Source organism: Sinocyclocheilus rhinocerous, unplaced genomic scaffold (assembly GCF_001515625.1).
Source record: "Sinocyclocheilus rhinocerous isolate Xijiao unplaced genomic scaffold, SAMN03320098_v1.1 scaffold1128, whole genome shotgun sequence".
NCBI classification, from domain to species: Eukaryota; Metazoa; Chordata; class Actinopteri; order Cypriniformes; family Cyprinidae; genus Sinocyclocheilus; species Sinocyclocheilus rhinocerous.
This window is the reverse complement of record NW_015632731.1, coordinates 307,614-319,659: the sequence shown is the minus strand read 5'-3', so window position 1 is coordinate 319,659 and position 12,046 is coordinate 307,614. Positions and strand designations below refer to the sequence as shown.

Here is a 12,046-nt window from a genome sequence, read left to right as displayed (position 1 = left end):
TTGCATTCATTGTGGAGATTATATGGAGATAATGTTAAATCTGTCCTTCTACTGTGTTATAATCAAAAGTCATTTAGAATAAAAAAATAACAGCAGGAACAGGAGGAAGAGTACTTTAATAGCATGGTTTAATAACCAGTCAACTTCTATAGGTCATATTAATCTTTTTCTAAGGAACAATTTCAGATACGATTTTTTTGCAAGGATTTTGCACACATATATACAGACTGCAAATGTTAACCCTGGAACATTGTATTACAAGCTAGACTTATACTAGCTATACATAATACTATTTTTTCATCATATGCTTTTTGTCATTTCTCTCGGGTTTCAGTAATACAATATAACATTTAGGAGCAAATATACAAAGCAAGAGACCAAATGCAGAAGCTAGAATAGCAAAGACATGGACAGCAACCATATATTTTCCACGAGAGCTCACATAAACTGGAATGAAGGTTATCCACACAGCAAAAAATATAAGCATGCTGAATGTGATGAATTTAGCTTCATTAAAGTTGTCTGGTAATTTTCTGGCCAAAAATGCTAATAAGAAGCACAACAAAGCTAGGAAGCCAATATATCCTAGCACACACCAAAATCCAGTTTCAGATCCGACAGCACATTCAACAATTATAGTTGCACTCAAGAACTTGGTGTTGTATGAAGCAACAGGAGGCTTTGTTATTAACCATATGATGCAAATAAGTGCTTGCACAAAAGTGCACAAGATTACACTTGATCTTAGTTTAGCAGGGCCAAACCACTTCATGACATTACTGCCAGGGAGGGTGGCTCTGAAAGCCATTAAAACTACAACAGTTTTTGCCAAGATGCATGAAATACAGAGAGTAAAGCTTATTCCAAAGGCTGGATACCGAATCCGGCATAACCAGTCAGTCGGCATCCCTATAAATGTTAGGCCAATAAGAAAACATGCACAGAGGAACAGGAGGAGAAGGAAACTTAACTCTACATTGTTTCCTCGTATAACTGGTGTCTTCCTGTATATTATAAACACACCAATAACTGCTAATGCTGCACAGGCCCCAAATGCTGAAAATGCCCATAGAATTATTCCCAAGGGCTCCTGAAAAGACAAAAACTCTAAAGTTTTTGGAATGCACTGGTCTTGGGCTTGGTTTGGCCATGTTTCCCTTGAACATGTCAGGCAGTCAATTGAGTCTGTGGAAACATTGGGGGAAAGGGGGAGCATAAAACACCAAATGTCCTTTCTTCTCAGAATACCATTAAGTGAGGAGCTGTGAAGAAATTCACACCTGTTTGATTACTGATCTCTCCCTCAGCACATGGTATACAGTCAAAGCAGCAAACTGGCTTTCCTTTTTGCCTGGCTTTCCTGGAGCCTGGAAGACAGCTTTGACTGCACAATGAATCTGGTGCCTAATGACCACAGCAAAAGAGGCAATAGAAAGTAGATAAAAAGAGAAAAAAAATACTACATAGTCTGTACTTTTTGAGAGTGCATATCACTGCATACTTTCTATGCATAATGTTTACACAATCATCTAAATAATTTTAGATTAAAAATTGTACAAGGATAATCTAAATTAAGGGTTTAAAATGCTACTGGAGGGCCACCTTTTCAACAGTTCCAACCATCTTCAACACACCTGGCTGAAAGTTTCTGGTGCATCCATGGGCCTGTCGCAATACCCACACTTGCAGTATTTGCACTTGGCCACTTGTCTACTTACAAGATGTATTTCCTGAATTTGGTCCAAGTATACAAATTGGCAAGATTCAAGTATGCCTCATTACCCAATGAGACAAACAGTTGTGAAAAAAATGTTAGCTTAATTTAGTCAATTTGATTGTCAATATTTTCAAATAAACATAGACATTGTGGTGCTTCTAATTAAGTGAACAAAATGCAGTTTCAAATATGTAAAAAAATAAAAAATAAAGAATGCACACTCCTCTCTGCACCAATAAATTGTGCAACACTCTACTACAAAAGTATATCCATCCATTTTGCAAACTGATTATACTCTATTGGAGGGTTGGAGCCTATTTCATTGTCTCGGGCCAAAGGCAAGGACTTTCTTGCTTTGAGGCAACAGCACTACCCACTGGACTATTGGGTTGCCTTACCAAATGATATCTAATCTAATTAAATTTACACAGGCAAGTTTTTTGTAACATTTCATAATTTCAGGACATGTAAGTTAATTCAAATGGAATTTGAGTTGAGGGTAAACTTTGGAGGACAGTGGCCCTCCAGGAGCGGGTATGGATGTATATATTATCAGTGCAAAATTACACATTTATAAATATATTCACACGTGTACACAAAATTAAATCAACAGTGCATTTCCATTTAAAATTATGAAACTGTATTTTTCTTAGTTCAACCATTAACTTTAAGTAGAGTTGAAGAAAAAGCAAACATAGTAAGCAATATCTGGTGATGACTGGGATGGCACACACCTTCTCTCCTCTGTGCCACATAATCACTGGTTCATTTATTACTAGGTCTTTGTCATCTTCGAGGGAGGCATCATAGAATCCCACCCTCACTAGCTGAAGGGAGCCATCAGACCCTCTTTGCCAGTTCATGAGGTCATAGGATGCAATTGGATCACTGTTTTCATCAAATCTGACCTCTTCTCCTAATGTTGTGAAATGTGCTCGTTTCATGTAGTACAGGAGCTTAGGAGACAGCATAATGCAAAGAAAAGCAAACACATTAAAATACATAAATGTACATTTAGAGATTCTTCCCTTTATATAATTGAATCATTGCTTTAATATTTGTACACTGTATGATAAATAATTCTAAGCATATTACTGGGGGAGAATGTAAAATAGAAAGTAACACACACCTGCCATGGCAGAATAGGATACAGATGTCCACATGTCCCATTCTGAAAGGGGCCTTTTCCTGATTCACATGTGCTCATGTCATGTAGTGCATGTGCTATGAGATACACAGCCTTATAAACATTGTAGGAGACTCTGAGTTGTGACACATCTGAATAAGGAGTGTATACATCATCCAAACTCTCACTGCCATTGCAAGGTGGCCAGTTCTGTGGCTCTTCTCCATGTACATGAGTATTTAAGGACCCATTCAGCCGGCAACGGAAAGTCTCTTCCCAAAACTCAGATAGAAAATGTGACGTCTGAGCAACAGAATCACTTACTCTTCTGAGGTAACTGCCAAGTTGTGGGATATCAGCCCTCCGTATGGCAAACCCTAATGTTCCCATTAACAAATCACCAAAATCATCCCAAAGGGCTTTTGATGTGGCCCAGGCCTCACTGGCAATCCACTGAAGATGAGTAACATTTTGCCGTCTGCACTCTTTTAAGATAGCATGCAAATAGGAGTCCACAGTAAAACTTATTATGACTGTGGCAGAAGAAGATTTTAAAATCTTTACAAGTTCCTCAGCTGCATCTTGCGTCAGTGCAACAGGATAAAGGTGGACATAAGCAGGACAAATATTAACATTTTCAGACTCTTTTAAGAAGAGCTGGATTGCAAACCGAGCATAGTCTGTATCCACACCGATTATCCCGACCCATGTCCATTGAAAATAATGAACAAGTTTTACCAAAGCTTTAATCTGAAATAGATCACTTGGCATTGTCCGCATGAATGCTGGAAACTCTCTCTTGTCACTGAGACATGAACAGGATGCAAAGTAGCTCACCTAAAATATGAAAACACAACATTTCAGTAAAATTAGCAATGCAATAAAATTAAAAGGAACCATCCAGATATTACTAATTGTATATGGAACCTAAATGTTCAATATATACTACAATAAATGAAAATTAAATGCAAATTTATGCATATGTTAAAAAAAATGTATATATTTGAATGTAAGTGCATCTAAACGATAGGCTACAGTAACATTGTCCATCATATTAATACATCATCACATTGTTTATTACCAAGACAAAACTATTTTATTGCTAATAAAGTAATGTTTAAATATTTTTGTTTTACTAAAGGTATTTTGAAGGAGCCTAGACTTCTCAGAACAGCCATGGATATGCCTGATGATGCTTCTCCCACGATTACAGGGCTCGGCTCCTTTTGTGTGTCTTCACAGCTTTGTCCACTGCCCTTCTCTGGCTGTCCATTGACCAGGAGAAGAGACCTCTTCACAGATACAGGTATGTCATCACCGCTGTCCTTGATGTGGTAGCCCAGAGATAGGTTTGGCAAAAGGTCTTGCCGTTGGTTTATTTCTCTCACAGCAAATATCATTGTCTGCATCCACCTCAGGGCTCGAGGGGTAAAGCTGCAACAGATTTCACACGCTTAATGAATTACATAACTGCAATACAACAAGTAAAAAATGCATTTGAGTCCAGACAGTTGATTTAACTATTTCTAAACACACACACATGCATATACTTATGTATATACATTTACGATTTTTGTTACACAGCATTTATAAGGCGACAAAAATGTAACACACAATTTATACTTAGTTGGTGTAGGTTTGGTACTAAAAGAAGAAATCGATGATATGGGACTGAAATGCAAAGGAAAGAGCCCTCCCAAAACCACATCTCCCTGCTGGTAAAAAGTATATGTATCCTCATCTCCCTGATAGATGCACTTATTCTTGCTTTTATACTGACTCTGCACACCAATGCACATTATAAACCAAACTGTGAGGAGAGCTGCATAAAGTAGTGCCATAATTTATACAGACAAATAAACCTGGAGAGTACAGAATTTATAAACAATCTGTGATTAAGGGATGGCCTTAACATTTCATGAGGGAACACACAAGCCAATAGCATATGCAAATCCTGCTGTCTATCTTTTATGTACCAAGAGACTGTGAATGCAATAATTTCTCTGAGCTAATGGTAATGAACACCTGCTGTACATTCAGACCACTTTTGAACATTTCTAACATTTTCTAATTTTAGGCTTGCTAGTTTTTATTTTGTTAATTTAACCTTAGCTATGCTAGCACAATGAAACTGTCAATGTTAAAGTGTAATATAGGATGCAACTTTAACTGGCAGGAGCATAAGTAACAGCAATGATCTACATATTCTTAATATAGGCTATAATTATTACACCATTATATGTTATTGATAAAGCAATTAAATGGTAACCTTTTATATTAAGGTTCCCTTTGTAAAGGGTTGGGTGCTCTACCACACAAAAATAAGAACGAAAACATCAAAGTAGGTACACCACAGCTCCAGAGATGGAGAAGTATTTAATTATGTTCTCACCACAGGTGACATTTCGAGCTTAAAGCAACGTTATTTATATGTCGCGTTGTCCTTATGGACTGGGCTACGTGGGGAAAACAAGTAGACAACTTAAAACTCGTATTGCATTCTTAATATAGGCTATAATTATTACACCATTATATGTTATTGATAAAGCAATTAAATGGTAACCTTTTATATTAAGGTTCCCTTTGTAAAGGGTTTATAAAGGTGTTCATAAATGACTAATAACTCATTTACAAATGCATTATACATAATTGATAATCAGCTATAAATGCATGAATAAAAAAGGTGATTTTAATGCAACACCTGCCAAATAGTGAGCCATTTTAATTAACATTTTATTAATGCTTAATAAATATATTTATTCACACTTATTTCACTCAAAACTAGATTCCTGATTTATTTAATCACATAGCAAAAATAGACTATTATAGCGAGACTGAAGGGTTTTGTACCTATTTATGGTTTTCTCATTTATATCTCATAGCTTGTGTAAATTTTCTTATTATGTTGCTTACCAGAAGCTTCTCTGTATCTTACCCATTATACTCTCCAAAAGTTTATGATGCCAATCCACAGCAATGATTAAAAATTGATGTCCTTTGTTTGTTTAAATGATCAAACTTTATTTATTTATTTATTTATTTTATTTATTTATTTAGGTATTTAGTGAAATGTATTTGTGCTTGTAATTTATTGCTGCTCTCACTTTTATGTGATTTGCTTTTTGCCCTTTTCTTACATGATTTGTTGATTGCCCTGATTTTTAATTTTTTTTGTGTGTGGTCATGTGGGCAATCATGTGATTTAGTGTGGGATATATAAAGGCGTTGTTCAATGTAGATTTTGATATTCACCCTTTTCTTTAATTATTATAGTGATTTAGATGGTAAGATTTACCACATGTTATATTATGCTTTCATTTTTTTGTTTTGGATGTAATTTTTGCATTTTTTGCATTTTGGTATTTTCTTTGGTGTAATTTTAAACATTTTGCAGTTAGGTATTTAGTGAAATGTATTTGTGCTTGTAATTTATTGCTGCTCTCACTTTTATGTGATTTGCCTTTTGCCCTTTTCTTACATGAGGCGTTGTCATGTATGTTCATTGTTTGATGACGAGCGTTTAAGCTCGAAACGTCACCTGTGGTGAGAACATAATTAAATACTTCTTTATCTCTGGAGCTGTGGTGTGCCTACTTTGATGTTTTCGTTGAGATCTTAATGATGAAAATTTTAATTCCAGTATTAGTTATCTGTGAACCTTAATGTAAAATATACTATGGGGCCGTTGAATGCTTGAATCTGATTGGCTGACGTTCTAAGGTGTGCAATTATTTTCAGGGAAACGCATGGCGGATGTAGTTACAGGCAGGTCTTGACCGCATTACATGTCTGTATCACTTTGCCAAATGATTTGAGTTATTTCAAAGGTCCTTACAACCTAAAGGCGAATTACTGACGAATGGTGCTTTCACACCGAACGTGAAACGATTGTTCGCCTTCTGCTAATTCACACCTGCACGCTAGGTGGTGCTGACCAACAATGCATTTTTCCTCAGATATGTATCTCGTAAATGGATTTAACATCATCTGCTGCTCAATATACAGCATTAAATTAAGATAAACAAGGTTCTTCAGCAGAAACAAACTATAAGGCTTAGAAGAATTGGCTACATACTAAAATATAATTAGAAGTACAATTAGCATCAAGTTACACTTGCAAATGTATGCAATTATTAATGTATTTGCTTACCCACTTTAAACCATCATTGAGTGTTTGTAATAACTTCCAATTGTGATCTATAGTTGATTTTGATTAATACGCAGACACATTAACTCTTTGTATGTTTAATAACGCTACACTGCTAATATTTGTCATAAACATCCTTTATTGCTATAAAAATACCATGAGCTGCATACAAAACACATACAGAAAATATATAGTCATAATCATAAGTCTATTTGCTTTCATATTTCATGTGTAGAAAAAGAGTGAATGCACTCTGACTCATAACATTCGTGCACGTGGAAGAAAACGGACGGTGCTCTACAGATCACATAATTCAGTGGACAATTAATAGAAATGTTATTCTGTATAAAGAATATATGTGAATGTATAAATGTGAGAATAAATCTGTTCTTCTTCGTTATCTGTTCGATAACAAGAACTCAGCATCCACTCTCTTCTCTTATCCGGGATACTCTTCTTCTGTGTTTGTTTACACTGGTTTTCGAAACAGTGCCACCACTCTTGCCTTTTTGTGCAACCGCAGCTGCTCCGGTCACGTGATCCTAGCTCAAATCTTATTGGACGGCCCGTGTTTTCGCTTTGTGAAACTGAAAAGATTTGTCGGACTGGTTCGAAAAAAAAACATTCGCATTTTCAGTGCACAAATGTTCGCGGTCTATGTGCAAGCATACATAGAAATCTATTGTTTTATTCCAGCGTGTCATCGCATCCGATATTCGTTTCGCTTTTTCACGCTCAGTGTGGAAAGGCCTTAAAACAACAAAAGAACCAAAACCCACAACGACACTGGCCAAACAAATAAATATAGTAAATAAAAGGATAAAAACGACAGATCATGTCCATGTTTTTGCCACAAAATTACGTTTTATTATGTACAGAAAGCACATACTCTATCTCTCCCACTCTCTCTCCCTCACAGACACACACACGTTAACATAAGCGCTAATGTTGTTAGCGCTACTTTGACGATTTTATCAGTAACATAGTTTAACAACTTAAAACTACATGACTTCTCACAAGCGAGGTAACAACAACGGCACTGTTCGTGATGAAAATTAACTTAAAGTTTCACTATTACTAGAGACATTGCTGCCAAACACTTTTGAGAGACGCACAGACTCTTTAGAGGTAATCTCTCTCTCTCTCTCTCATAACTTAGATATTAACTGTATTAACTGCATTAGTCTACTATCAACGGCTCAAGCCTCCGTTACTAGGTTTAAAATGACGTTTTGGAATTAGCAACGGAGGCGTTGGATGAGATGCGGAAGAAATAATCCTACTCACAATATCAATTTAAGTAGAAAACCAGACAAATGCCTTGAAATGTATCATCTGATCGATGTCTTGAGGTGTGGTATAAACGGAATAATTGACTTCGGGCCGTTGAATTCTGCACACACGAGGTGTAACACCACCTCAGGTGTACATTATTTTCTAAGAATTCAATGGCCCCTTCGTCAATTATGCGTTACATATTGCATGGTAGTTGGGACATTGGGTCTGATCGTTCAGCTTCGGGATGAGAGAAATATAGGCAGTATTCATATGTTGAGGTATAGTTCGTGTTTCGTAAATTTCACAAAGAATAGATGAGCCCCAGAGACATCCCCAGTGAAGACCTCGTCACCTAGACGGCCATTGGGACAAGACCACGGGAACCAGATGAGTCTTCTGCACATCTGACTTTGTTGTATCCTGGAATTAAACTGCTGGTTTCATCTGGAGGATAACGACACACTATTTTGACACACTATTTCCCTGTTTAATAGTGTAAAGCTGCTTTGAGAAAATTTGCATTGTAAAAAGTGCTATATAAATAATGGTGACTTGACTTGACTTGACCAAAACTGTCTATAAAACTGTGCTGGGAAACCTTCTGGACCAGGCATACAATAAGTGCTTTGGTGAGATCCTGAATGGATAAAGTTTTTTTTTTTTTCTTCAATTGCTCTGGTGGCATTGGTGATACCTGAAGCGTGGAAACATCCTTCAGAAAAGATTCTGCTTCTTCCAGTGGTTCATTTTAGTCCGTAGAATAGAGATTTGAGTAGTATAACCTAAATAAGTCATTTATTTCAGATAGGTTTTGAGTTATATTGCCTGAGCGATCCATAATAGATGTAATGATTGATTTCTCAGTTTTCTGCTTTAGTTGGTTTGCTAAGTATTTGCCAGTTTTTTCTCCAAATTCAAATTGCTGTTGTCTGAGTTTGAGAAGTATTTGCTCGTTTTTTTATTTAATTCTTCTTGAGTTCTCAGGAGTTGTTTAGTAATTGAATCTGATGCCCTTGAGAGACCAGATGATCCAGTCGCTTCACCTCTTCTTGTAATTTTTTTTTTTTTTCTCAAGCTAACTGCTTTTTATTTTTGTTTGAACAATATGAGATGATTTTACCTCTCATGACAGATTTGGCTGTTTCCCACAATGCGCATGCATATATTCCTTCTGTACTATAGCTCTCTACAAAGAAAGTACATTCCTTTTTAAAGTATTTTACAAACTCTATATCATTAAACAGAGAGGTATGGGATCATCATCTGGGTGGTGGAAGTGGCTGGTGTTCTGCAAGAAAAGTAATACTAATTGGCACATGGTCAGAAATAGAGATAGCATGAATAGCTGAGTCAATAATTTGTGTTATATAATTGATTGTCAGAAAGTAGCATTCGACGTACCTTCACTCTCTTCCATTGAAGAAAAGTGAAGCCGCCTGTGTCCCAACAGGGCACTGACATCTTGTGTCGATTTAGGACCAGAGTCTGTGCAGTAGTGAGCGAAGTGGAGCCGTGTCCCGCCGATAGGTTCCGTCCAGACTCCCGCAGAATCGATTGCAAGCACATACCCCTGAACCTTTTTTTAATTATCCCGACTGTTCCATTTTGTGTCTGCTGATTGCCATATAAGAGGCTTGTTAAAATAAGATAAATACAACTCCAGTCTCCTCCTGAAGATCCTGAAAAAGTCTGTTGGTGCCTCAACTCGTTCAGAGAAGCCATCAATCTCAGCTGTCAATCATGACGTCACACTCCCATTTTTATAGCATCACATAACTAACTAAACTTAAACTTATTTGAAAAACAAACACTTGGACTTACACCAGCATGATAAAAACTACATAAAATTACAAAAAACATATTTGGAAAAAAAATATTTGAAGTGTAATTTAATTATTTAGTTTGTCTCATGTCCCAGAGATTCTCATGTTAGATTACATGGAGAGGGCGGGGGGTTATGACCTATACTGAGTCCAGCTCCCTGGGGATGATCGAAACATTTTGGATTAAATTTAAATTTCTTAACTTTCAGTGTTTGTGAGGCACACTTGCTCCAGTGGCATAGATAATAAAGTGCATAGCACTTATTTGTTGATGCGATTGACCTGAGTTCAAATCCACTTTTTGCTGAACTCATTCTTCTCCTTTTTCACATTACATATCACATCGGACAGACATTTATTTTCAATAAAAATTAAGAAAATAATCAAAAAGTGGAAAATAGGAAAATAATGTGCCTCACGGGTGTTTATAGGTTTAGGGATAGGTGTAGTGAGGGCTAAGTGGCATCCATTTAATAATTTTAATAAAAATTATCATTTACACTCAATACGATATTAGTGCATATAATGTGTCTTATAATGTACTACAATGCTCAGGTGCAGATATCTGTAGTATAAGTAGTATAAATAGCATGTAACTACTATTAAGTCAAAGAAAATACTTCTATTTTTACATAGTGTAAATATAATCTGTCATTATCTGCACTTAGTGTAAATAGCATATCACTAAAAATACTACTATTTCCACTTAATGTGAATATAATCCATTGCTATTTGCAATGATTGTAAATAGCAACTATCAGTCTTTGCATTAGTGTAAATAGCATTTATTGATATTTGCAATTAGTGCAAATAGCCGCTGTCATAAACAAAATATATAATAAGAATGAAAAAAATATATATATATTCAGTTATACAAGACACTAACAAAGTTGCTTGTGCAGTTGTCTGATGGCATCATCAGAAATGCACTTCTGGACTTCATATTTCTCTAGATATCAATATGAGGAATAGTTAAGTCAAGTCACCATTATTTATATAGCACTTTTTACAATACAGATTGTGTCAATGCAGCTTTACAGTATTAAACAGGAAAATATTGTGTCAAAGGAACCAAATCTCCACCGTTCTTCTCTGGCCAGACAGAATCAGCAGTTTAAGTCCAAGCTGCAACAAAGTCAGATTGTGCAGAGGACTCATCTGGTTCCCATGGTCTTGTGACAATGGCCATCTGGGTGACAAGGTCTTCACTGGGGATCTGTCTCTGGGGCTCATCCAGTTGGCATGGTCTCTGCTGACATTCAGGGCTGTCGAGTTCGTCTCTAGGTCCTGATCCACTATCTTGACTGGATACGGACTGGATCCGGAGGACTGCTGTGACGATCTGATCTGGACACAGACTGGATATAAGTGGCTACGATGACCTCGAAATAAGAATGAAACAGACTAATATTAGCATAGATGCCATTCTTCTTACCATGTTCTCAGTTCTGGTTGACCTAATTAATGCAGTCTAACAATCCTTTAATGGATTTGAATAATTTAACTCTTTCCCCGCCAGCATTTTTGAAAAAAATTGCCAGCCAAAATAAAGATCAGAGCCTCTAATGCATAATTTTGAGCAAAAAGGTGAGAAAATCAAATTTTTATCAAAAATTACATCTGGATAATATTCAGTACGATTATCAAAGCATAAATCCAGTAAATCGCTTCCATCAACACCTCCAAAGCTTGCACAGACATATACCACTTTCTGGATTAGCATTTTACTCCGTAACATTATGCAGTTTTCATTTATATGCTGTCTATTGCTGATGAACGCATTATTATTCATATGCATCTTTTACTCAAGAGGTCGCTCGTTTCTCCGTCCTGTTGTGTGTTTTTTGTTCGGGAGGTTTTGTACTCATTCAGAAGATGTGTAATAGTGCCCCCGAGTGTATAACAGTGAAAACACAAAAAGCCGTAAAAACTTGTCTTTGGCGGGGAAGCGTTTT

General features: G+C 36.4%; 1 protein-coding gene across 1 annotated transcript; it reads right to left on the bottom strand.

The window, feature by feature from the left end:
• Positions 1-289: 289 nt before the first annotated feature.
• LOC107742946 (extracellular calcium-sensing receptor-like) lies at positions 290-4,684 on the bottom strand. The gene is made up of 6 exons (XM_016556029.1): positions 4,458-4,684; positions 3,980-4,277; positions 2,847-3,680; positions 2,452-2,673; positions 1,281-1,404; positions 290-1,185 (listed from the first exon to the last, which is right to left on the bottom strand). Exons 1-6 carry the CDS (start codon positions 4,682-4,684, stop codon positions 290-292), a joined length of 2,601 nt encoding a protein of 866 aa, XP_016411515.1.
• Between the last annotated feature and the right edge of the window lie 7,362 nt (positions 4,685-12,046).